Source organism: Anastrepha obliqua, chromosome 5, assembly GCF_027943255.1.
Source record: "Anastrepha obliqua isolate idAnaObli1 chromosome 5, idAnaObli1_1.0, whole genome shotgun sequence".
NCBI classification, from domain to species: Eukaryota; Metazoa; Arthropoda; class Insecta; order Diptera; family Tephritidae; genus Anastrepha; species Anastrepha obliqua.
This window is the reverse complement of record NC_072896.1, coordinates 25,953,996-25,981,897: the sequence shown is the minus strand read 5'-3', so window position 1 is coordinate 25,981,897 and position 27,902 is coordinate 25,953,996. Positions and strand designations below refer to the sequence as shown.

Below are 27,902 nucleotides of genomic sequence, written 5' to 3'. Positions count from 1 at the left end.
ATTTCTTAATTTTGTATAATTTTATTTCATTATTTTTGAATTTTATTATTTTATATTAATTTTTATAATTTTAATTTTTTTTTAATTTTATAATTTCTTAATTTTATTATTTTTTAAATAATAATTTATTAACCTTTTTATTTTTTTAATTTAAAATTTATATATTAATTTCACCTTTTAAATAAATTTATTTTAAGTGTTTTATATTTATAATATTATTTTATTTATTTTTATAGTTTTAATTTTATAATTTCTTATTTATTTTTATAATTTTAATATTTGTAATTTTATAATTTCTTAATTTTATTACATTTTTATTTTATTATATTTTAATTTTATTAATTTTTAAATCATTTTATTGTAAATAATAATTTTTTAATTTTTTTATTTTTTAGTTTTATTATTTTTTAATTTCAGTTATTTTTTCCATGTTTCATCCATGTTTCGAACTTTGTATGAGACTTATAAAAATGCGACACATTTCGATCAAAATTGCAAACTTTTTAATCAAAAACAAATTTGAAATTTTTTAATTTTAGTACCATAGTTTCAGGTGACTCAAATTTCTCGATGATAATTTTTTCTCCTTACGGTGCTACGCAATTTCTACAATAAAAACATTTCTTGATGCTTTCATTATATGGAGAAAAATGCAGTGCCGACAAGGAAAAAACTATCAAACATCAGCGCGAATTTTATTATTTTATGCCACTTTATTATGCCAGAATTAAATGGACTATAAGCCTACATACCCTAAAATTGTATAAATCCATTATTTTGTGGGTAGATGGCTGTAGTGATCGATACCCCGTCAAGTATCGAACAAACCATTTAAAGTTTCTGCTCGCTGTCAAAGTGACATTTCACACTAGCAACTTCTTTTATTCCATTCCTTTGTCAGTTACAGGGTGTTAACAGGGTTTACAGGGTGTCAACAAAGAGAAGTTTCCTTACATTTTACAGTTTTTCTTTGATAAAGGCGAAAATGCAGTCAGGCTGCTGAAATTGTGAATGGTGTTTATGGTACGGATACTGTCACACGTTTCGTCGATTCCGTTCAGGCATTTTTGATGTTAAAGATAAGTAATATTTGAGATAAAACACAGAAATAATCGAAGTTTACCGGCATGTTAGTTGGTCAGGAGCTAAAGATCGACCATAAATCAGTTTTTAACCATTTGCACAATTATTTTACGCGAAAATAGGGGATTTCTATCTAAGGGATTCTAAATAAAAAGTGTGACATTTTATTGAATATTTAAAAATTTTTCACAAACTTTGAAACCTGGATGTATGTGGTTTTTGTCATAGAATGAAATATAATTTCATAAAAACAAAATTAAAATTAATTTTAAAAAATATGTAGGCAAAATTTTTCAATATGCCACTCACTGTCATATCCAACTTTAATGAATACAACTAAAAACAGATTTTCACATTTTCAAATTGGATTCATAACTTTGCACGAGTCCGAAATTGTTGCGAGAATTTGTCGTTTCTTGGTAATAGTCCTAAACGCTCTTCGCTTTTTTCTCTTATGGATAACATTTTCCTTTAGCACTCGTTTGTTTATTCTATTGATACTCCATCAACATACTAAATACGCTCCGGGCATCGCAACAGGTACTTATCTTCGATTTGCGAGCACTACAAATGCAACTTGTTTTTGTTATAACAAGATAAAATACTCCCCATGCTTTCTTAGGAAACGCTGGTGAATGAATTCGGGCCATTTCCGTCACGTAGGTAGGCCCGATTGTCGTGGGGAAAAATGCTCAATCTACTAACCTCTACCCCTCGCATGACCCCTCTGATTACAATAATTAACGAACTCATCGGTTTTGTTGTAGCTGCTATAGCAATCACAGCTGGTGTATTGTGAGGAGAACATTCCTTTTTGAAATACAGTAGATTCTGTTTTTATGCGGTTTTTTTATGCGGTTTTGAAATAGTGCGGTTTTTTTTTAATTAAAAAATGCATGTCGACCTATCGCGAATTGTACATATAAACAAGATTCTGAACCAGCTAAGCAAAAACTCATCACAGATTATATCAAAAATGCTAACCCTACAAGTATGGTACCGCCTGCATCACCATCCAGATCAGACGTGTACATTTCCTCAAGTGACGGATGTGATTTTACGCCAAATCCTAAACGAATGCGCAACATGCGGGTATTGTCGGATTCTATTTCTGACGATGTAAATTTATTTTTCGATTCTGACGTTTCTTAAATAAAGATATAATTTTCAAAAATAAAATTTTTTTTATGCGATTTCATTTAATTATTTCAGATTGATGCGGTCTGTGGAATGTATCTATAGTTATAATATAATATGGGACTAGTACCCTTTTTTTAAGCGTTTTTATTACATTATTTCAGATTTATGCGGTTATTAGCACTTTTGAAACGTATCTATAGCTTTACTATAGAACTGGTAGCTTTTTTTATGCTGGTTTTTTTTATGCTGTTCCTTGCGGAACGTATATACCGCATAAAAACAGAACCTACTGTATACTCGTCAAAGGAACTATGAAAAAACGTTATGGCACTGAAATCACTTTGTATTTGAGGCAATCTTAACGCACTTCCATCTGCTACTGATGGCCTTAAATTTTTGTTATTTTAGTGAATTTTCATTATTTCATAATTTTTGTTATTTTATTGAATTTTCATATTATTATAAATTAATTTATTAAATTGTTGTTAGCGCGGTTTCACTATTCGTCGCTATTAGCACACTTTAATTGCACAAACACTAATGCGTCAGATATTACTTCCCTACAGCATTTCGTCACTTCCTATGTAAATACTTTCTTGCGTTAGTCGCAATTCCTATTATTTTCACATTTATTTACCTACATATGTTAATACCTCCAATATATCACCAACCAACAGCGGCTACCAGTCAGTCTGATTACGACGGATTTCGTAATGACTTGTCGCAAGAAGGGGAATAAATGTTGAGTATAATCGCTTTTTTAATTAAAACCTTTGGTATCTTTAAGGTATTTCTTAATTACAATTGCTTATCTGTTGTTATTGTTTTCTTTTTGTTTTTTTTTTTTTAGCAACTCACCTATTGACTCATCGTAGCAGAATCTCTCCTCAAAGCAGTTCCACTTGAAGTCCTCCCAGCAACTGTATGTTTGTAGGTATGAAATTGTTATTGTTGTGTTTTTTTTTTTGTTTGTGTAAAAAGAAATACATATTTATAGAAATAAAAAATTATATATGGTTGGTTAGTGTCACGCAAGCGTGAAAATTGAAAGAAAGCGTATAAAAAGGTATCAGCTTGAACGCCAGGTCAGTTGTTTGCTATGTACCTATATGTATGAGTACTCACCTCTGACAGCAGCGACACATTTTACTATTGCAATGCTCTACGCACCGTCGATTGGAACTTGCGGCGTTCGGTTACTCTTGCTCGCTTGCGTATTGTGGAGTGCTAGTGAGCACGCACCGGCGGTTGGAGGGATGCGTTGTTGCTGTTACTTGCTATTGTTGATGCGTCCGCTATCACTGATGTTACTATTATTACTGGCGGTTATTGTTCGTTGTTCGCGGTTCGTGACGCTCTGCTAGTAGGTTGATCACAGCTACCACCGTTGTTTTCGTCGTCGTCGTCGTTGTGTACACCAAATTATTGGTCGTTGCTTTGCGTCGCACGCGTATTACGTATAGTCGCGTAAGTTACCGCACCACTCTTTGCGGTGGTGTGCCAAAGTCTTATTATCAGCTTCTACGCAACCAAAAAGTGCGCGCAGCTTTGTACAACAAAACTCAGTTGCACGTTTTGTTCGTGGAATGCTCAACAACTGCAAACAAAACGAAAGACGAATAGAGAATATTACATTCTGCTGTGTCGGCAGTCGCTGTTAACATTCCTCGCGCACATACACAGCACAAAAAACACACATGCATACACTCTAATAAAGCTACTATACGTCATTCGGCCGCCTGTGCCGCACTAAATACTAGTTTTGCTGCTGCCAACGATAGTTTTGCTGCTGCTGCCGCCCCTATTGCTGCCCACCTGAGTTAAGTGTTGTTTCAATAGCCGCCGCTAAACAAATCTCATTCATGGGATTAATTTAATTAGCCGATGACTGTCAGCTATCATCTCGTCGCTTACCACTCGCCGTCCGTATAATTCATTCACTTACACTCTGTCTGCTCGGATTGCTCGTACTGCCTTTCGTTCGTGTGTACGCACCCATTTAGTATAGCCAGTGCTATGCATGCGCTCATGCTGCGTACCAAGTTGCTCCACCGGCTCTCCCCAATTCTCGCGAATTTTCTGTACTGCCGGTGATAGAGCGCATGCCGTAGCACACCGGTTCAGTGCGCAAGCAACGTTCTTTCACTTTCTGTTACGCATCAGCTTTTATTTGCTTCGTTTTTGCCGTTGCATTTCGTTGGCACTTCTCTGATAAGCAACACTGTGTTTTATAATTTTTGAAATCCATATTTACATTGTTATTGCTTATGAGGGTTTTGTTTTCATGCCGCCTCATACCATTTAGCTGTCTCGCTTTAATTAACTTTTTTGTAAGTAAAGTCATTCTCCGATCAATTCAACTCTATTTACTTTGCACTTCATTTGCTCCCGATAAAGTGGCGTAAGAATGTATTTGTGTAAATAAAGCGTCAGAATGTCTGCGAGAGCAAAAAGAGCAGAAAAGCTAACACGCAATTCGAAGAACGAGCGGGCGCACAGTGGAGCGGTTTGTGGAAATTTTCGTCGCGCTAGAGCGCTTAAGTATTTGAAAAGACTTTTTCAAATCCTTTGCATTTCTTTCCTTCATTTCTATGGGAAAATATTCTTAATTTTTTAAATTGTGTATAATTTTGGTGGAGTTAGGTCACTTTACATATTAACCATTCACCTTAATACGTTCAATGATGCACTAACTAAACCCAGGAAGCAAAAGAAAAAAATGCTAATTGCTTGAAAACTCTTTACTTCCTTAAACAAATTACTTGGGTTTATGTAAATTTAACAAAGGGTCGTTAAAAAATTGTCTCATAAAATGTGGTCCACTTATTGCCTTAAATATTTATAAATAGGTCAACATATTTTCATTACGTCAATTTTGCAGCTGAACTATATTTCTGAGATATAAAGAATTAGATAGAATTTGAAAGATATTTTAATGGAGAAGGGAAAACAATTAATTAATTAAGCTAAAGCATAGGATAGAATGGAGACAAAGATAGAGATAGAGAAGGGGATCAAGATAGAAATAAAGAGGCAAAGACTAAGACAAACCTGGTTAAATTTCAATCAAGAGTAAGAACAACAGTTATATTAAGACGGAAAATTCTACAAATGGTTGATAGATAAGTTTGATCATATGAAAGTGACCTTATTCGATTCGCTGTGTATTTGACAGAATCAGCGATTGAGCCAACGTATTTTTAGAGTTTTATTAGGTGTGCAACTAAGTGCTCGCTGTTTTGTTTTTTGATGAAAATACAACTTTATTCTGAAAAAATGGTTACAAGTGAATCATTGAAAGTATTGCCCATCACTGGCTACGACTTTTTCTCCATCTTTGTGGTAAATCTTGAATACCGTCGCGGTAAAATTGTTCATTTTTTGAGACTATCCACGGATCAAGCCATTTTTTGATGTCTTCATATGAATGGAACTACTGGTCAGCTAGACCATGTGCCATCGATCGGAACAGATGATAATCGGAAGCTCTTCTTGCGTTTGACACGGATCCTCATTGAGCAATGCCTCCAATTCAGCATCTTCGAAGGTTTTTGGCCTTCTTTCACGCGGACTGTCGTCAACATTAAAATCACCGTCTTTGAAGCGACGGAACCAATCTCGGCACGTTGTTTCGTTTAAAGCAGCATCTCCATAAACTTTTTGTAGCTCTCGATGCGTTTCAGCCGCCATTTTTTTCGAATGAAAGAGGAAATTCAACACTTCGCGCAAAATGACGATTATTCGGCACAAAATCAGACATAATACTTGAATTTTTTTTGTTTTCCGTCTCTTCACTTTTGGATTATCTACCCTGTTTACCTTAACCTAACCCAACTTTTTAATTTTGCTTACAAAGCTTGCTATTTCGACACCTCCCACAAGTGCTCTGTCATATCTCAAGTAAAATTACGTCATGGGAAAATTACTCTCAAGTGGAATTGGATTTACGTAACATTATATTGAATCATTCTTAAGTATTAATATACATACATACACACATCAGTTTTTAAGTTTTCTACAAAAAAATGCTGCCAACCGTTTGAGGTTATTAGATCATTTCAAGTCATACTGAATACTAACACGATTTTGAGTCACCAACAGAAAATTCAACTCTAGGTAAAATAATGCACATATATGTGTATGTACATTAATAAATCTCTTTTATAATTCACACGCCTCTTTGGTATGATTCCTTTCATAAAAACTTTATTTCAAAACATTGTATTTGTGCTATACTATTTTGGAAAATAAAAGGAAGCCGTAAGGAATTTTTTATTTCAGCCAATCAGAATACAATGAAACTGAAGAGGCTAAATAGTCCAATAAGCCTGAGCCTCCGAAATATATTTTATAAATTAATTGATTAATTAAATTTTAATAATAATATTATTATTGAAACTGAAATAACAATACTATACGTCGCAGAGTGCATCAATTAGCTTCAGAAGTTGGTCCAATAGGCTTCACAATGAACATAAATTTCCAATATCTAACTGGCGACAGTTTCTGAGTTCAATGCCAACTGTAACATGGTACATTCGTTTTTCTAACAGTGGTAGCCCCTTGGCAGGGGTTAGCACCTCTTAGCGTGTATTTATGCCACTAAGAATATTCTAATTTGAACGCCACATTCAAAATTTTTTTAGAATTGTTGACTTTACTTGAAATATTCCCAGGAACGCCCTGAGTGAAAGCAAAGTAAAACAATATTGGGCTTATTTGTGGCGTGTGTCTTGATGTTGTTTGACAAATAGAGGGGCCTACAGTTTTAAGCTGACTCCGAACGGCAGACTATTTTTTTTTTTTATGAGAAGCTTTTTCTTGAGTAATTAGTGATTTAATAACGTAAATTTTTAGATGAGAGAAGATTACAATTCATTTGAAATACAAAATTACTGATCAAGAAAACTTGTCTTAAGCTGAGTCTTTCAGAGAGACACAAATCGAAAATTAACAAAATAAAATCTATCAAATAATAGTTATTAATTTTTGGCATAAGTCATTCAATCAAAGATGCCAGACTCTTAGAGACAAATAATATGTTAAAATTGAATATTTCAACAAAACTTATTTCCATTTAAGGATTAAAAAAAGTGAATCTGTTATTTGGTCTCGGACGAAAACTGATTATGAAAAAAGTTAAACTATTTCCAGAAAAAGCCATATTGCTATACAGAATGGATCAGTGCTTCACCAGTGTTTTTTTTTTCTTCTTTTCTTTAGTGCACCTCAAGCAATGTCGCATGAGGGAATGCCGGCTTTAGCCATAGTCAGCATTAGATGCTGGTCAAGAGTTCACTAGAATGCCCAGTTAAATTGCAAAAAAAAAAACTGAATAATTCTTCTAAAGCAGCTGAGCTCTATCCGGACCAAGACATGTGTATATCTAAGCCATGATCTAAACCTACGGCGACACGCTCATCCATTTGCTGTCCAGCAGCTTATATGTGTGCGTGTCGGGTGGCACACCTACTTGTTTCGTGTCACACATACTTGTTGTCGGCTTTTGCATGATGAAAATTAAAAATTTTAGATTTTTTCGCGGGCAAGCGTCATGCACCCGACAAGCACACATATAAGCTGCTGGACAGCAAATGCATGAGCATGTCGCTGCAGCTGTGTAGCACAGTACTATGTCAAAAACGTAAATAGAATCGTATATCGAATTTATATCTTGTTGCAGTAATAATTTTACATCTGACAGCTCGCATCGTATTCGCTATTCGTATTCTCTCGTTACGTTGTAACAAAGCGGCTTTAATTCTTTATGTACTGAAGGAAGACACTTTAACCGTTCATTTAAAGGCATTAACCAATTATCAATATGGAGGTATGACACATTCCTCTAAATAAAGTAAATCTTATTTGCTCAGAACTTCAAATATTAAGGGGGAGCCTGCTTTAGAGGCTTCAAAAAATCGATTATTTTTTTTGCATAAATGTCTTCCCAAACTATCCAAGAATGTGTCCTCAAAATTTCAGAAGCAAATTCAAAATAGTTTCGGAGTCACAGAAGAAATTGTGAGCAAGCGTCGAGCAGGTATACGAGCGGCCGGATCGCTCGAAGTGCGATTTCTCGGTTTTTTATTTTTATGATTTTTCCTAATTGGGGAAAAGTTAAACGTCCTATCGAACGAGATAACATTGATTGTATCCGGAATTAAATTCTCTTCTAGTTGAACCTAAAAAACCTTAAGAAAGTTATGATTAACCCACTTTTTAAACAATCCAAAGTGAATTTGGCGAAAAATTGTTGAATTTCCCACTTTTTGTTTAGTTTTCTTGGTTTAACTAGAAGCTATACTATACTAAAATACATTTTTTTTTGGGTTTTTGGTTTGAGATGAAAATTGCAATCTGCATCTTTCCCGCCGCACGACACATGTACACTCGAGGCGCCTCGGCATAATGCTTATACCAGGCATAATATGACATATATTTTACTGAAAAAATGTGAGAAGACTGCTCCCCCTTAAGGGGAAGTACCTGTAAAATTTTTAAAGAATTTTTTTTTTTTTTATGAAATGTTAATATAATCCTTTAAATTTAAGTATTTCTTATATTATAGATCGTCAACCGTGACGACTCTATCTTTGCTTTCGAGCGCTGGGAGAGGTATGGTTACGTTGTATTAAAATTTTAGACGCGTACACGATAACTCGAAAAGTTATTGACCGATCTCCCTGAAATTGTGTACACATTTTTTTATGATATTACTTTCTATGTGAATTTAAAATTTTCGAAGCAAAAATAGTAGGAAAATTCGCCCCAAAATTCTTCTTTTTTTAAGCATTTTATTCCTTTAATTTTTTCCCCCATTTTTTTAATTCATATAGAAGTTATGACATTAATAAACAAAAAAATGTCTTGTTTTTTGTATTCAGGTAACTGACGCCGATGTTACAATGTCCGCCGGTTGAGAAGCCCCGCTGCGACTTTCCTGGAATAATTGAGTGTACATCCGCCATTTTAAATGATTAAAATAAAAAAAAAATTGTATATTATTTTAATGTATAAATAAACTGTATGCCAATTTTGAAAAAAATATATTGACTTCTTCATTTTAAATAATTTTAATGAAAATCAGGGAAAATATGGCCGGTTACAGGTATTATCCCCTTAAATGAAGGAATTTTTCACAATCATTTTCTTGCAGAACCGAAACAACCGTTGCAGAAATTCGTTTTTAATTTTATTTCATTCACATACACAAATGTATATACATATGCGTACAAATGCCCACTGTAAAATGGCCTGATAAGTGAATGTGAGCGAGAGCGCACATATTCTTTTGTACCTACTAATACATACATACATTTGCTTGCGGATGTGCGATTAAACTCTCTCCCGATAAAAGAGAGCTTGCGTCGCGATGAGCCGCATGAAAGTGCAGCGGTTGGTAAGCAAACTTGCAAATGATTAACAGGTAAATAACTGACTGCCCGGTAAAATAGTTGTAAATTGATGTATATTTTTCGGCGCAAGCAAATGAACGATCAGGTTCATATCAGAAAACTAGTTGAACGAACAATTTAAATAATTCTAACTGACCCAAAATTGCTCGTTAAACTGTTGAATTCAATTTGCTATAAAATTTTGATTTCCTAATAGTTTTTTCGTTTTGTTTTGAAATTCAAATCAGTGTTTTTATTGCCAAACACGCGTGTGACCTCGGCATCATACACACAAAAACCAGTTTGAGCGCGAATTCACAAAATATAATTTATATTATAATTATCTATAAAACAGAGATAATCGAAATTTTGGCAGTTAAGTAAAATACCAAAAACAAAAACGCTATCAAGGTAAATTAATTGGCGTTTTTGTCTTACAAAAAAAAAAAAAAAACTGACCAAATTTAATGTGATATATTGGCATAGAAATCACAAAAAAAATTAAATAAATCACGCGTTGGCTTCAAAAGTAGCGCACATCAAGTTAAAGGGTGCGGCAATAAAAACACAAAATGAGAGTCCCATTTACGGGTTACAAATTTGGAAGATAACAAAAATTGGAGTGAAAGCTCACGAAAGAACGATTTAAATATAATTGATTATACTATGGCGTGTAAAAGAATTTCAGAATTTACGACTTTTTGATAATTGGTATGCGAAATACATATGTACATTAGGGTGCATCACTCGTCATAAAAAATGCGTACTATTTTTCCATAGGAATAAAAGGGATAAAAATCGATTTTTTTTTTGCATGTTATTGTAGTAAAACATTTCAAAAATACCGTGTTAAAATTTTAAGTCAATCCGAGCAAAACTTTTTAAGTTATAGAGCATAAAGCCGAGCCGCCTCAAACATCTGCCGAGACGCAGCAGTTGCGCGCGTAGTCCGTTACAAACTTTAAACGCGGTTTTCTCGAACCTTTTTTTTTAAAGCATTGGCATTTGAAAACTACTCAACCGATCCTTTTGAAATTTTGCACACATATTTTTGTTTTTGCCATTTTTTTTATATTAAGGTGGTTTTACACCTACAAAATGGCGGCATTTTTTCGTCAAAAATCACTTTTTACTTCAAACGACTACCAAATGGCTGAAAATGAAAATAAATCGTCAAAATAAACGTTGGGGGGAAGTTTAACTCATACTTTAACTAAATTATTCGATTTTTTTTGATTTCAGATGATTCTACGCTGAGATATGCTGACTACTGCAAAATGTATTTTTGAAAAGACGTCTACGTAAATGTGCTCTCATTCGCTCATTTTGCAATATTTTTACATGAAAATTTTATCAAATATTCTTGAAATGTTACTTTATAATATGCAACAACTTTTAATAAACTGACTTGAACCGTTTCGCTACAATAAATTCATGAAAAAAGTGTTTTTTTTAGCGTTTATCCCTTACCCCCCCTGGTCGGTGATATACACTACACTGACGAAGCTTGTATTGCTGCTACAACAACAACAACAACAACAACAACAATAGAAGTCCTTGAGCTTTTTAAGAAAGATATTGTGCAGTTTTCCTTTAAAAGCGGAAAAGGGGGCACCGATGTCCGAAATGAGGACAACTGAAAACGGAGAAACGTTTCTGGCATGTTCGAGACGTTTGATCTCCCCTTATAGGAGTTGACCCGAAGCGAACTACAACATGGCGACGACCAGCCCTTGCTCACAGCTTGATTATCGCAAAAAATATTTATGTCTCCCTCCCAACAGCGATCTCTAAGTATTTTGCATGCCTGCAAGATCGCGAAGACCTCTGCTTGAAAACACTACCAGTTTTTGACAGTTTAGCTGATTTAGAGAAAACTCACACTTTAACTCCATCTTGGATCCGCCGGTGAACACAGAAATAGCTATGTCCGTGCAGACTCTCCTCTCCTTCGAATCCAGCCTGCTTGGAAATATAGCCTTAGCACAACCCCGAAAACCCAGTTTTCGGATGAAGAGATTTGTACGAAGTACAGGGAAGGAAGAAGGATTCTGCGTCAAAATGCTGCCATTGCCTACAGGAGATTGCCTCCAGATCTCTAAGCAGCAATAGTTTAAACTTGAAGATCAACGGGAAAAAGTAAGGTGAATTTGGTTGTAAAATGAAAAATCTTTATTTATTCTTGTAAATCAATTTCATCTCCTTCAAAATAATCTCCTTTCGATGAAATACACTTATGCCAACGATTTTTCAAATCCCCGAAACATGCCAAATAGTCCATTTCAGGTATAGCCATCAGCCCCTTCTTCGATTCAGCTTTTATCTCCTCAATCGACTCGAAACGCGTTCCCCGGAGTGGTCTCTTGAGTTTTGGGAATAGCCAGAAGTCACACGGAGCCAAATCAGGCTAATACTCGTACGGTGGTTGCGGAACGATATGCGTGGAATTTTTGGCGAAATGGTCACGAAGAACGAGTGCAGTGTGAGACGATGCATTATCGTGATGCAAAAACCAACAGTTGTTAGCCCATAATTCTGGTTCTTTTAGACGAATTGCTTCACGTAAACGACGCATAACGCTCATGTAGTATTCCTTATTAACAGTTTGGCCAGGTGGAAGGAATTCATAGTGCACCACACCACGAAAATCGAAAAAAACTGTCATCATGACCTTTATTTTTGAACGTCTTTGACGTGCTCTTTTCGGTCTGGCCTCGCCTTTAGCACGATATTCGCTTGATTGGTCGGTTGTTTCAGGGTCGTAAACATAAATCCAAGTCTTATCTCCCGTAATGATGCATTTGAGCTTGTCCTGATAGTCTGAAAGCATTGTTTCACACACATCAACACGACGAATTTTTTCCAAGAAATTGAGAGTTTTCGGTACCAAACGACATTTGACTTTTCGTAGGCCCAAATGGTCTTTCAAAATGGTTTTCACAGATCCTTCTGATATTCCGATCATATCAGTAAGGTCTTTAACAGTCAACCGACGATTTTTGAGCACTAACTCCTTCACTTTATTGACGTGTTGGTCATCTCTTGACGTCGATGGTCGTCCGGAGCGCTCCAAGTCATCAACACGTTCTCGACCCTCTTTGAAGTCTTTGTACCACTTATAAACATTTTTCTGCGACATGGTCGAATCACCAAATGCCTTCTGCAACATGCTAAACGTTTCCGCAGCCGAAATTTCATTCCGCAAACAAAATTTGATGGCACTTCTCTGCTCAATCAAATCAGACATTGTAAAAGTCGAAAAATGCACTCTTGGTCGTTTGGTAAACACAAGCGTAAATATTTTACTGATAATGACATTCACAAGAAAGTTCGCCCAGATGTTATTAACAGTGCTGCCAACTCATGAAAAAAATAACTAGAGCGAAATTTTAATCCCGCGAAGTTTGACAAATAAATTCACCTTACTTTTTGCCCACAGTATTAAGTGCAGAATGACGTTTACGGCGCCAGTGGGGCCTGTTCTACACTCTGCACTCTCTTTAATTTAGTGATGTTATAGCCCTTCCGAAGAGCTACACACCAAACTAAGTACCGATATGTCAAAATTGGCAGAACCTCTAAGTGCCATCCAGAGCGCAACACTCACTAATTACAATAATATAAAATAAATAAATAAAAAATTTTAGTTTGTGCGAAAACTCCTATAAACTTTGCAAAATCTTAACTTGACTACCAACTAGTAAATGTACCCCAAATTGATGCTCGTTAAAAACACCTGCCATTGTAACAATCAACAAAAAAAAAAAGCAAAACAATATTTAAGCACATGGTAACTCTATTCTACCTCTTTTTATCAGAAACCTATAAGCCTACAACAAATCTATAAAAAAAGCTCACCCCAGTAAGTACTTAAATTCGCCGCCTCTGTTATACTCGTAGCATGCAGTTTTTGCATGCGTGTTTGTACTTTTAAGTATGCGCATACTTACATACATAGATACGTACTTGTTTGTAATGTGATTACAAAAATATACAAAATCACTGCCAAGTAGCATTCAGACTATTAACCGGGCAATTTCATTTCGGCTGTCATGCAATAATTGTAGCAATTGTGTTAAAATGTAGGTATACAAATAAACACGCTCACATATTAATACGTACATACATACATATGTACATAAACAATTGTACCTGTAGCTTGTTTGCAGCAAAAACATCATATCTCAGAAAATAATACTGAACAATTATCAGAAAGCAAACCTGCTGTAAAGCTGTCAATCAATGCTAAATGCTGTCTTTTGAATGTAAATGTAAACTTTCCCCATAAGGAGAGTAGAGAGTTGTAGTGATACGTATGTATGTATGTGTATTTGTTTGAAGTATAAAATGACCGAACATAACATTTGAAGCCGAGCCAAACTTCGGTAAATAGAGTTGAGCCGAGATCGCACTAATAACGATTAAAAACAAAAACACTGTATATTCTTTAATAAGACAAAACGGCAGTGCATAAGATTAAATCACATTTATTTCACAGAAAATTAAAAAAAAAAAAACAAAAAAAAATAGAAAAAAATAGAAAAACAAAATTACAAATAAAAAATAACAAAAGAAATGTTAAGTATGTTTTGATTAATTTGTAAAAGCTTCACATACAATATTTTCATACATACATACAACTATCCAACAAAAATTTATTTTTTGGATATTACCTGTAGGTAATTAACTACGCTGTGGGACGCTGAATCATAATTTTTCATCCGTAAAATTTGCCATCACTTCAGAGCTTTGAGCAAATTTACCTCAAAAGGGAGAAATAGCAATATAAAAATGTGCGAAAAAAATGACAAACTAAGCAAAGTTGTTGCTATTTATCTATATTCTGACTTCCACGAACACTATTTGAAGTTTTAACTACCATAGCGACAACATTTGGTTCGGCCATGTACATCTACAGCTTCATGTTAACGCTCGCTCTTAATTGCATAAGGCGGTTTAACAGAACTTGGGAGAACGAATTTTAATTTCATATGAAAGGCAACTATGCAAAATAATAATTCGAATTATGAAAAATAGGAAAAGTTCTATTTTTTTGTAAAAGTATTATTGCTATTGTTATTGTGTTACTTTTATTAGCACTTTTTTAAAGTAGATATTAGCCTCCACAGCTGATTCATTCTATTCGATCTCACTACATGTAAATCTACAGATTTATGTTAACACTCGCTGTTAAATGCATAGGGCGCTTTAACAGCACTTACGAAAACAAATTTCAACTAAATAAAAGCAACTTGTCTTGCTTCGTTTTGATTAATTATGATCAATTATGAAAAATAGAAAAATTTGCATTTTTCGGCGAAAGTCTTCTATAAATTGTGTTATTTTTACTAACACCATTTGAAGTATTGCATCGTTGTGAGCCGAGTATAGCCGGCCAAGCATTGTGTGAGTTTCTTTTCACTTCTGCCACCTTGTAGTTATATACGCGGTTGCAAATGACTAGTTAAAATACAAATGTATTTACAAAAACTATAAATATTTTTTGCTAATTAAGTATTTAAATTTTTATTGCATTTTAAATGTGCTTATTGACATTTTTCCAATAGGCTTGAAAGTGGTCGACTTTCAACGAGCCACATAAATAATTTAGAAAGTATAATATATCTGTAAATCTACTTATAGAACTGGATTTCTGAGTTAAGTTATCGGAAAGCATACGACAGCGCTTCACATTGCATTTCAATCAACATCATTCAATTATTTTTAATTGGAATATCGAATGAGTCTTTCCAATCCCGTATGATTATTAGGTTAGACAATAATAATGATTGTCATGAATATTCACACGATCGACACGCCGCCGAGCCGGTAGCGATGCCAATTCGCGAGTTGGAAAACAATCGGCATTACAGGGCGGATGAGCAACGCACTTACACACATACATACATACATGGATATGTACGCACATGCATACGTGCTAAATCGCGCGAGTACTGAAAATGTAGAAACTTGAGTAGCCTGCAGGGAAAATATGAATTAGTGAAATAAATTTCTGGCTCAAAATGATTTTGCCAATTGCGAGCCATCTCCGAACGAATGTCGCACGTATAGCGAAATCGGTCTTGAAGGGGTGAAATAATACTCGTAAAGCCAGAAAATAAATACCGAGAGCCCGCCTCCTCGGATATTGAGAACGTGGTCAAGTGTCGTCAAAGGCTTTTGGTGCAGTGAATTGCCGATCTGAGTAGGGAAGACTAAGCACCCGGCGGCAGAAAGCGCGCGCACGCTTTTTGGTTATCAATTTTAGAATTTTTTTAAATTTAATTTTAACTTACAAATTAATTAATTAACAAATATAGTTAATTTTTAAGGAAGGCCATTTGAATGAAAGTTACACACTTTTTACGAAATTCAGTAATTTTCATAAATTTTTTATGAAATTTCCTATATTTTTAATCATTCGAAAATCTTTATGATCATAAATTTCGACATTTAATTTTTTTTTATTTAATTTTAAATAATTTTCAATAAAATATAGCTACTTTTTTTAACAAAAGCAATATTCATTAATTTTTCATCAAATTTCCTTTTTTTTTAAATTAATAATTAATTCGACATTTAATTTTTTTTTAATTTAATTTTAAATAATTTTCAATAAAAATATAGTTGATTTTTTTTAACAAAAGCCGTTTCAAACAAAATTAAAGATTTTGTATGAAATTCAGCAATATTCATTAAATTTTCATAAAATTTCCTAACCTTTTAATCAAAATCTTCGAAAATCCTCTGGGTATTAAATTTTGACATTTAGATTTTTTAAATTAACTTTTACTAATTTTCAATGAAAATATTATTAATTTCTTGACAAAAACCGTTATTTTGGAATTCAGGAAATTCACTTTTCATCAAAATGTTCAACTGTTTAATCAAGATCTTCAAAAGTTTTTATGGTTATAAATTTTGGCATTTAATTTTTCAAATTTAATTTTAACTAAAAAACTATAACAAAAGCCATCTGAATAAAGGTTACAAGCTTTGCACAAAATTCAGTAAAATTCATAAAAATTCCATATTTTTAATCAAAATCTTAAAAATTCTTCTTCTTCTGATTATAAATTTTGACATATAATATTTCGAATTTAATTTAAACTAATTTTCCAATAAAATATAGCTCATTTTTTAACAAAAGCCATTAGAATCAAGGTTACAAGCTTTGTACAAAATTCAGCACAACTCATTAAATTTTACCAAAATTGCCAACTTTTTAAACAGAATCTTCGAAAAACTGCTGCGTATGCAATTTTAAGCCCATTCAATTTTACGGCAACGAAGTGAAGGTTTGAAGTGCCTCAAAATTCGTATTGATTTTTGTTGATTTTTTGTTTACGATGTTGAAAATTTTTGTATGGACGGAAATATTTTCCCAACTTTTTGGGAGTTTCGCTGAGCTCCTCCTCCTATTTGTGGTTTGCATCTTGATGTTGTTCCACAAATGGAGAGACAGTTTCAAGCCGACTCCGAACGGCAGATATTTTTTTATGAGAAGCTTTTTCACTCGGAGGTTTGTCATTGTCTGCCGAGGGGCGACCGCTACTAGAAAGAACTTTTTCTTTATTTTGGTGTTTCACCGAGATTTGAGCCTACGTTCTCTCTGAATCCCGGATGGTAGTCACGCAGCAACCCATTCGGATACGGCGACTGCCGTATATTTGTAAATATTAAATTTCAGTCAAATCTATGGCTTCAAATCCAGCTTCGTTTGAGACATTGTAAGCCAACATTACCAAAGATCGGATGACCGAAATGGCGCAATTGCGAGCAACAGCCAACATTTGAATGAGCTTATCTTTAAGGGGGGAGCCTGCTTTATAGGCTTTAAAAAATCGATTTTTTCGTGGACTTTTTTGGGAAGGAAAGAAATATTCGATTGAAACGAAACTTTCAGGTTTTATTGTTATATATTCCAACAGTCTTCTCAAATTTTTTCATTAAAATATATGTCATATTATGCCTGGTACAAGCATTTTGCCGAGGCGCCACGAGTGTGCGTGTGTCGTGCGGCGGGAAAGATGCAGGTCGCAATTTTCATCAGAAACCAAAAACCCAAAAAAATTTTATTTTAGTATAGTATAGCTTCTAGTTAAACCAAGAAAATTAAACAAAAAGTGGGAAATTCAACAATTTTTCGCTAATAAAAAAAAACATTTTTTTGGATAAACAAATTCACTTTAGATTGTTTAAAAAGTGGGTTAATCATAACTTTCTTAAGGTTTTTTAGGTTCAACTAGAAGAGAATTTAATTCCGGATACAATCAATGTTATCTCGTTCGATAGGACGTTTAACTTTTTCCCTTTCCCCAATTAGAAAAGAATCGTAAAAATAAAAAACCGAGAAATCGCGCGTCAAAGTTTTTGTACATAAAAAATCCGCTCGTATACCTGCTCGACGCTTGGTCACAATTTCTTCTGTAACTCCGAAAATATTTTGAATTTGCTTCTGAAATTTTGAGGACAGATTCTTGGAGAGTTTGGGAAGATATTTATGCAAAAAAAAATCTATTTTTTTAAACCTCTAAAGCAGGCTCCCCCCTTAAAAAATAAATTTCGTAAATGATTCTACACAAAAAAAATAAAGATTGTCCAATCAATTTCAATTTTCGTTGCTTTATTTCTATTTAAAATCCGATACCTCTAAATTGATCACCCTTTAAAATCTATGGTTTCACGTGAATGTGCAATTTTCAATTTTACAAAAAAAGTTGATTTTTGTCGCATGCTGTAATCTATCTAAATTTTCTTCTAAAGCGAAATTTAGGAAAAGAGTTTTACCAGGAATGAGGGATATCAGCATTTAGGGGGTTGCTATTGGTTTGGTCAGCGAACTTTACACAAAATTCATTAAATTTAAATCAAAATTCTCAACTTTTTAATTTTTCGAAAATCTTTGTGATTATAAATTTCGACATTTAATTTTTTTGACCTTAATTTTGCCTAATTTTCAATAAAAATATAATTCATTTTTTAACGAAAGTCATTTGAGTGAAGGTTATAAACTGTGCACAAAATTTAGAAAAATTCATTAAATTTTCATCAAAACCAGGTATGGTCAGCGAAGTTAAGTATCTTGGTCTTGTCTTGGATGCCAAGCTTAGCTGGAAGAGGCATACTGACGCAACCTTATACAAAGAAACAAAGGCTCTCATGAGCTGCAAACGTCTAGCAGGAAAATCTTGGACCTGTAGCCGAAGAATTCTGAGATGGATGTGCATCATGATAATAAGACCAATGGTGACATATGGAGCGGTCGCTTAAGCGTTGAGAATCACTCTCTTAACAGTGCGAACAGCGATGGACGTGAACCTTAAGCTGACACCACTTCATACAGTTATTCAGCGATCAGCCAAGCGTACCCTATTGAATATTACCAGGGAAGGCTTCTGGAGAGAAAAAATGATGCCATCTAAAAACATGGAGGTGCTGAGGCTGTAGCTCCCACTTACCCAGCTACCCAGAGATGATATCTCTAAAGTCGTCAAATTCGAAAAAAAGTTCAGAATTGGACTGGACCATAAGTTGAACTGGAGTAGACCTGCATTTGAAAGGAAACCCCAGGAGTGTACCCTGCACTAGTACACCGATGGCTCGAAGATCCCAGAAGGTATAGGCGCTAGAATATGGCTATAATTGCTCCAAAACCAAGTATTCTGTGCCGATTGCTAGTTTTTCAAGCTCAAGGTCATTCTCACAGGTCACTGAAGACTGCGTAGTCATCTATCTGCACATGATCGGGATATAGTCCACTGATTAATGTCGTTTCTACGACCAATCCCAGGAGACTCCAATGTACCTTCTCCTGGTTGAGACATCTCGACCAATTGCAGCCAAAAAAAGGCACACGCGCTCAATCCAGCCCAGCTCTATCCTGGATGGTACTGTGATGAGTAGAGGGCACAATAGACCATGAGGTCGAAGTGCAAACCCCGCAGAAAATGTACCTAAAAAATCTATGTAGAAAAAAGCGTTACAAAGATAACATCCTTGAAAACTCTCAGTAAGAACAATTCTATGGCCACCCATTGAAGGATGTTCAAGATGCTCTCAAATATCGTTGATGCATTAAGCCACTCTGAATATTCCGTTTCAAATATGTACATATAACATATATATACATATACATATAATTGGCGCGTACACCCTTTTTGGGTGTTTGGTCGAGCCCCTCCTCCTATTTGTGGCGTGCGTCTTGATGTTGTTCCACAAATGGAGGGTCCTATAGTTTCAATCCGATTCTGAACGGCAAATATTTTTTTATGAGGAGCCTTTTCATGGCAGAAATCCATGGTTTGGCTTACCTGCCGAGGGGCGATCGTTACAAGAAAGAACTTTTTCTTCATTTTGGTCTTTCAACGAGATTTGAACCTTCCGAATGGTAGTTACGCACCAACCCATTCGGCTAAGGCAGCTTTGCGACTAATCTTATGCCATTTTAAACGAATATTTTTGCTACGATTTCACGACTTTTCCTTTAAGTAAGTTAAATATTTGCCAGACGAATTGTTGGCTTCCAAGCTTTTAAAAAAAAAGTTATACACATAATTTCCTTCATCCTCTTCTTTATGCCCTCGATTCCCATACTTCAATCAAGTGAGAATTTCTCACGGAAAAGAAAAATAGAAAAAATATTTTTTCTCAAAAATCGCAAAAACTCGCAACCAAAAATTTTGTGAGTTTGTATCAAGCCGATTCCGAACGGCAGAGTTTGTGAGTTTATATCTCAAAATTTTATACTTTTATTCTTCAATCACTTTTTTTTAGCCAAACCCACCAAAAATTGTCTGCTTTATGTAAATTTAAAATCTACGGAAGAGCTAAAAATTTAGTATGTAGCAAAGCAAAGTACACTTTACCAACAAAACAAAATCACTATTTTTTGTTATCATAACTCTTTAACATCTACTCACTCGTAGCTTTAGTCTCCGTGCTCACTTAATAATGAGTTCTAATACTTTAATAACGGCAATTAAAAATCACACTTCATGTCTCTCGCTCAATCTAATTTTCTAACATACACAAATAAGCAGGCTTGGCTGCTGATTACTTACTACATAACGAAATTTTATAAAAACAAAGTTACCTCTCCTATGTCTTACAGTATTTACTAAAATATAACAATAAAACAAAGATGATTTTAATATATGTAAAAAATTAGTTTTAGCCAGAGAAACAGACAGCATAAAGCTGTGTGGTGTGAATCTCGTGACCAAACACACACCGCATAGGTGAGCATCCGTTATTGAAGTAGATATTCTAAGTGTATTAGAGCGATTACCGACGAATGCAATCGCTGCCCGTAGCCGAAGGCCGCAAAAACACAAATGTGACCACGCTGCTCTCTCTCGCTTGTTGTTCTTTTTGAATTTTTTTTTATATTTGTTTACTTGACTATAGTCTGGCCATTGATCAGTTTGCTTACACACCTTTGCGCAAATGTGGTTCATCACTTGCTTTTAGATGCTACAAATGAATAAAATTCAAATAAACCAAATATGAAATGTTTACTTTTCTAAAAATAAAAGAATTCTATAATTACACTGTACGACAAAATTAAAGTTTTTCAAAAATTGCAAGGTTCCGGCAATGGATTCGGGTGGAGGGGAAACAAAAATACATATACGTGAATCAGCGATTTGAATGAATTGTATATGAAGAGGTAACTATGTTATTTTTACATTACAGATATATGTATGATAAAGCTGTGTTCCAAGAGTAAGTGAGAGGGAGCAAATTTTATAAGCAAATGCAACAACAAAGTGGTTCACAGTTTCCTTGTTATTTTTTATTTATTTATTTTTGTTTTTTGTGTTCTGTTGTATAGTGTTATTTTCAATTATAAATTTATTACGGAAAATTTGTGAATTATCTCAATTTATTTTATATTTTTTCGATAAATGTATTTTTTTATTTACATGGCACTCTCATAAAATATGTATGTATGTAGATCGTATCAGCTGGCACGTTCTAAGGGCTTATTGTTAGACTTATTGAGTTTTTGCAATTGAGTTGTTTCTGATTTGATTTGAATAATTTTTTTTTATGAAAATATAGTTTATTCTCCTACAAAAACCACATAAATCAAAATTTCAAACTTTTTGCAAATTAAAAAAAAATCAAGAAATGTTCGTCAAAATTTTTAACTTTTAATCAGATATTTTAGAAGGGCATTTCTTTTTTGTAGAAAATGTGCATGTACAACACCAGCAGCAGAGAGAATTGTGAAAAATGAACGCAATTTTACTGCCACTTCGTATTTGCACTTTATTATAGCAGAATTAAATGGGCTATAAAATTACATACTCGAAATTGTTTAAAAAGTTTTAATTGAAAATTTGAAATTTAGATGATTTTTTTTTTTGGAGAAGAAAAACATTAATAAAATAAAATTTTGCATATTTAAAAAGGTTAAAGCTTCTGTAATTTTGTGTCGAAATTTCAAGCAAATCAGACGAAAACTGAGGGTGATAGCCAGGGCAATTCCTTGGTACTAGTGAGGCTTCAGGCGCATTTGAGATATTTTTTCTTACCGATTTCTGTGTTTTTTGCATATTTAAAAACCTCAATGCTTCCGTAATTTTGTGTCAAAATTTCAAGCAAATCAGAGGAAAACTGAGGGAGTTATACAGAAAGAATTTAGCCAGGGCAACTTGGAACCAGTGAGACTTTAGGCTCATTTGACCTATTTTTTACCGATTTTTGTGTTTTTTGCATACTATAGTTAAGCTTAAGGCTCATTCGGCTTACTTTAGTTAGGCTTTAGGCTCATTTGACCGTTTTTTTTTTGTTTGTAAATAAATTGTCAAAATGTGTCAATAAATCCCTGCGCTAACACTTTGAATATGTCTAAGGGATTATAAAGGTGGGGCATTTCCCGCTTGCAGAATATTCAAATCATCCGTAATTCCTAATTGTCAACCATCAAATATCTCCCTGGTTCCTCGATATTGCACTCCGCTTTCTTAAGCGTAATAGTGCAACAGTGGGCGGATTTAAGTTATCCAATTTTGAATTTACAATTCATTAGAAAAATTCATTACAAGAAGCTCCTACTGAATTCAAATTTCTATTCCTAAAATCGGTGCACCTGAAAGCGCAAAATTGAAGTAGCATCTCGCCAAAGGATTTACCAAAGTTCCTTAAAAAAATGTTGATCAGCAGGCCTAGTAATTTTTCACGTTTGATCTACGCTGATGATACCAATACGAGTAAAGCTAACACTTTTAACTGTAATTTGAATTACTCTATTTGTATCTTAATTTTTGTTATAATTCTGTTCTGAGGTAGTTGACTATGACTGATCGTTCGATTTGCTATTACTTCATTATAGGTCCCTTTGTCATTAAAATTTATTTTCTACTTTTTAGTTCGATTAGCAATAAAAGCGTGTTTTTTAGTTTTTTTTAACTATTTTTTAGTTTCTACTTTTTAGTTCGATTAGCAAAAAAGGGTGTTTTTTAGTTTTTTTTTAAACTAATATATTTTTTATTATGAATGAAAATTATTGTTATCATTGCAGTCAGTGAATAAATTATTCGATATATTCGTGTTATATTTAATTCCTTTCATATCGACTGTGAGTCTAAAGCTATGCAGTTATCGGCCGTGATAAAGAAGTAATCGGGATGAAGAACTTATTTCGTGGAGGGAGCCTGAGAAACTGATTTACAATTTAAATAAAGATTTTTCATTTTACAACCAAATTCACCTTACTTTTTGCCCACAGTAAAAAAAAATATTAATCCTGGCAATCCTAATAAGGATAATGGAAAACTTTTATCAAATTATTGCATTGTCAACGGTCCTTGATAGGTGTGCAAAATTTCAAGTCGATCAGATTTTTAGAAGCCAGTGAAAATTAAGCTCAAAGATTCCGTTACATACATACATACATACAACCCGAGCTAATAAAAGTGTGTTAAAAACACTCACAGTTGCTTTTAACAGCTTGGCTAGTATGCCTTTTTGTTTTTCTTCTTTGCGTTGATCCCTCATGTGAAAATTTAGTTTAATGGGTTAGGGGTAGAGCTGGGCGGAATATCGATGTATCGATGTTTCAATTTGAAAATGAAACATCGATGTTCGTAAACCGATGTTCGATGTTTTCGCAAATTTTGTACCATCACTTAGTAATTGCACGTGGAACGAAAGTGGTAAGTAAGAAACTTTTATGCATTAAAAAACTTTTCTACATTAAAAAAACTGATTAAGTATACCATTTTAATATGAAAATTATTAAATTTTAGGCTTTTGGTGTTGGCAGGCAGTGATTGAAATGGAGCGGTTTGTAGAAAGTTCTAGTGGCAAAGGTAAGATTATCGTTTTATGTATGTAGCTGAGTGCGTATTGTTAATACAAAATATCTACACCTAGACGTCGCTTTGAGTCGTACTTTTTGGGAACGTATACCCAACGCAAAGTGATGACTAGGTGTATAAGAGTACTTGTACATACATACATATATATAATACTACAAATTATTTTTTGTTTTTTTTTTTTGCAGTTTCAAAGACGAGCTCAAAGGAGGTGGAAGAAGAAAACCCAGCAAAAAGAACAAGGTACGGTCAGTCAGCTGTATGGCAATTTTTTAACAAATCAAAGGATGGCAGTTCAGCTAAATGCATTCAGTGTGGAAAAACATATATAACATGTGGCAATACCACTAATTTGGCTGGACACCTGAAACGGATGCATCGAGGATTAACTGTTAGCGAGCTTCCGAAATCTTCAGGGTCTATTTTGTCCTTCATTGAAAAAAAATACGAAGCATCTTCCGCTAGGAAAAAGAGTCTTGATAGCTCACTAATGCACTATATATGCTCCGACATGCGACCGTTCTCAGTTGTTGAAAACAAAGGATTTCGTAATTTTGTCAGTACATTGGATCCTCGCTACGAGCTGCCTTCTCGTAACAAATTGAGAAACACATGCATGCAAGACTTTTACACAAATATGAAAGACAAATTACACTGTATTCTGGACCGAGTGGACTATTGCGCTATAACAACAGATTGCTGGACGTCACGGGCTAACGAAAGTTATATGACAGTCACTTGCCATTTCATCAATGACAACTTTGAGCTAAAAGCAGCTGTTTTGTCAACCAAAAATCTCATTGACGAAACCAACCACACGTCGCAAAATATTGCAAATTCTTTGCGCGAAGTCCTTGTGGAATGGCAAGTTATTGACAAAGTCAGCGCAATTGTTACAGACAACGCGAGGAACGTTGTAAAAGCATGTGAGATTCTACAAAAGCGAAACGTGCCTTGCTTTGCTCATTGCATTAATTTAATTGTCCAAAGCTGTTTTTCCCTTGAAAATATTAAGACAATTATGGGAAAGTGCAAAAGCATAGTTTCGTTTTTCAAGAGCAGCTCAATAGCGTATGCAAAATTTAAGCAAGCCCAGGAACCAATGAAGCCATATAGTCTAAAACAGGAGTGCCCTACAAGGTGGAATAGTGCTTTCTACATGATTGAGCGCATTTTGGCCACAAAGTCAGCTATTGCTAAAGTCCTGTTAGATACTCCGAAAGCAATACTACCTCTATCAGTTGATGAGCTATCTGTTCTGGAAGATTTAAAGCAGGTTCTTTCACTATTCGAGGATGCGACGGTACAAACATCATCCAGCTCTAATGTAACAGTTTCGCTAATTATACCATTGGTTAGCGGACTTTTGCATAATTTGAGTGAAATCAAAGATCGACTAGAAACTGATGATGGCCGTAACGTATGCAACTTGCTAATGGAAGGCATACGGCAAAGACTACTGCCATATGAAAAAAGAACTGTGACTCGTTTGTCGACATTACTGGATCCGCGTTTTAAAAAGGAGGGTTTTTTTTCAAATACAAACTCTATAGAAGCCGAAAAATTTTTAGAAAATGAACTTTCGCCACTTTACAAAGAAAATCACCCTCCAAATATATCTAGCCTGCCAACACCACTATGCGATAAAACTCCACTTCTTAATTTTTTGGAAAAAAACAAAACTCAAAAAATTCGTAATTCCCGAGTTGATTCGATTTTGACCCTTCGTCAATACTTCAACATGGAAAATATAAACTCTAGTTTAAACCCTTTAGACTGCTGGAAGGTAATTCATGCTATATAAAATCTAGCATTATAATTAATACTAAACTTTTTTCAGATCTCGACTGATGAGCCATTGAAGATGAGCTCAAAAAAATATCTCTGCGTACCGGCTACGTCAACTGAAAGTGAGCGTATGTTCAGCAAAGCAGGTTTAATAGTGAGTGAAAAACGAAGTTCACTAAAGCCAAAAAATGTGGATATGCTGGTTTTCCTAAATAAAAATGAATGGATCTCAAACAACTGATAAGTTGAGTCATTATATTTTCATAATTTAATTTGTTTGAAAAACTCACAAAACTGTTATGTTAAGTTATCATTATATTTTGGATATTTCATTTGTTTTTAAAAGCTTTAAATAGTGTTAAGTTAAGTAATAATATTTTCGTAATCTAATTTGTTTTGAAAAAATCAAAATACTGTTAATTTAAGTTTGTTTGAAAAACATTATTTTGTTATTTTTTTATATATGTGTTGAATAATGAAGTCAATATTAAATAAATGAAAAAAAAAATTCTTTTACTAACTTCGATGTTTAATCGATGTTTTCAAATAAAAAACATCGAAACATCGATGTGGACAAACATCGATCTTTTGCCAGCTCTAGTTAGGGGTAGTCAGAATTTTAAAAAACTTCGATTTTGTTTGCATTCTCTTAAAATATATTATAATATCTCAAAAATATTGTTAGAAGGTAAGTTTGAAGTGAATCCGTCAAATACTTTTCGAGTTATTCAACAATTAACAAAAGGTGCAAGGGGCCCTGCACAGCGTTCGGGAGCAAGTAGCTGGATGCTGCACGCATGAAAGTGGCAAATAAGCGCACTAACGATAACACTCGAGAAGGTAAATAGAATGCCACGTAGGCAACAGCAAATCGATATTTTGGAAGCTGCTATGACGGCTGAAGAACTATTATATAGCCCACAAATCGATAGCAAAACTTTAAATGCATTTTTCTCAAAACGATGTTTTTTGAACTAGTGATCACTGTAACTTAAAAACCACTTGGTAGATTTCAATAAAATTGATACTGCTTTTGAAAAACATAAAAAACTCGTGCTTCATCGAAGTATTTTTTTTTGTTTTTCAAAAATTTATATTTTTTTTAAACTATTAATTGTTGGTTTTTTTCTCGAAAATCTGGAAAATAATAGGTCTATCGATAAGTTCGTGCGGTTTTACAACAGATGGCGTAACTTGATTATTATTCCATCGATCCACATTTCCAAACATTCATTGGAGAGCTACTGTCGTAAGGCACAAACGTCAGTATAAGTTTTTTATTTGAAGCGTAAACAACAATATTTTTACCACACTTGAAAATGTCGAATTTCGTGCCAAATAATGTGTTTTTGCGGGGAATTTTTTAATATGAAGAAAAAAGCAGCCGAAAGTCATCGTATCTTGGTGGAAGTTTATGGTGAGCATGCTCTAGCTGAGCGAACGTGCCAGAAGTGGTTTGCACGCTTTAAAAGTGGTGATTTTGGCTTGGAAGACGAAGAACGCGAGGGTGCGCCGCCAAAGTTCATGGATACCGAATTGGAGGAATTGCTCGATCAAGATCCGGCTCAAACGCAAGAAGAGGTTGCAAAAACTTTGGGAGTTGATCAATCAACCATTTCCAAACGTTTAAAAGCCATGGGAATGATCCGAAAGGTAGGCCATTGGGTGCCGTATGAATTGAAGCCAAGAGACGTTGAACGCCGTTTTATGGCATGCGAACAACTGCTTCAACGGCACAAAAAGGTTTTTTGCATCGAATTGTGACTGGCGATGGAAAGTGGGTCCATTACGACAATCCAAAACGTCGGGCAACGTATGGATACCCTGGCCATGCTTCAACATCGACGTCGGCGCAGAATATTCATGGCCTGAAGGTTATGCTGTGTATCTGGTGGGACCAGCTGGGTGTTGTGTATTATGAGCTACTGAAACCGAATGAAACGATTACGGGGGATGTCTACCGACGACAATTGATGCGTTTGAGCCGAGCACTGCGAGAAAAACGGCCGCAATACGCCGATAGACACGACAAAGTTATTTTGCAACATGACAATGCTCGGCCACATGTTGCACAAGTGGTCAAAACATACTTAGAAACGCTCAAATGGGATGTCCTACCCCACCCGCCGTATAGTCCAGACCTTGCGCCATCCGATTACTATCTCTTCCG

At 34.5% G+C, this 27,902-nt stretch overlaps 2 protein-coding genes across 6 annotated transcripts in view; one reads left to right on the top strand and one right to left on the bottom strand.

Moving 5' to 3' along the window:
• LOC129247207 (uncharacterized) overlaps window positions 1–27,902 on the bottom strand; it is a 118,526-nt gene that overhangs the window by 38,424 nt on the left and 52,200 nt on the right. For all 5 annotated transcript variants that reach the window (XM_054886225.1, XM_054886223.1, XM_054886224.1 and 2 more), the window contains exons 2-3: window positions 3,349–3,820; window positions 3,082–3,143 (exon numbers count right to left, since the gene is read on the bottom strand). In XM_054886225.1, the coding sequence (XP_054742200.1) occupies window positions 3,082–3,143; window positions 3,349–3,368 (82 nt within the window). In that variant the 5' untranslated portion in view covers window positions 3,369–3,820. The remainder of the gene's footprint in view (window positions 1–3,081; window positions 3,144–3,348; window positions 3,821–27,902) is intronic.
• Window positions 23,681–27,902, top strand: part of LOC129248670 (E3 SUMO-protein ligase ZBED1-like) — a 49,921-nt gene continuing 45,699 nt past the window's right edge. The window contains exons 1-4 of the mRNA XM_054888301.1: window positions 23,681–23,782; window positions 23,876–23,938; window positions 24,133–25,730; window positions 25,785–25,886. Of these exons, the coding sequence (XP_054744276.1) occupies window positions 23,722–23,782; window positions 23,876–23,938; window positions 24,133–25,730; window positions 25,785–25,886 (1,824 nt within the window). The 5' untranslated portion in view covers window positions 23,681–23,721. The remainder of the gene's footprint in view (window positions 23,783–23,875; window positions 23,939–24,132; window positions 25,731–25,784; window positions 25,887–27,902) is intronic.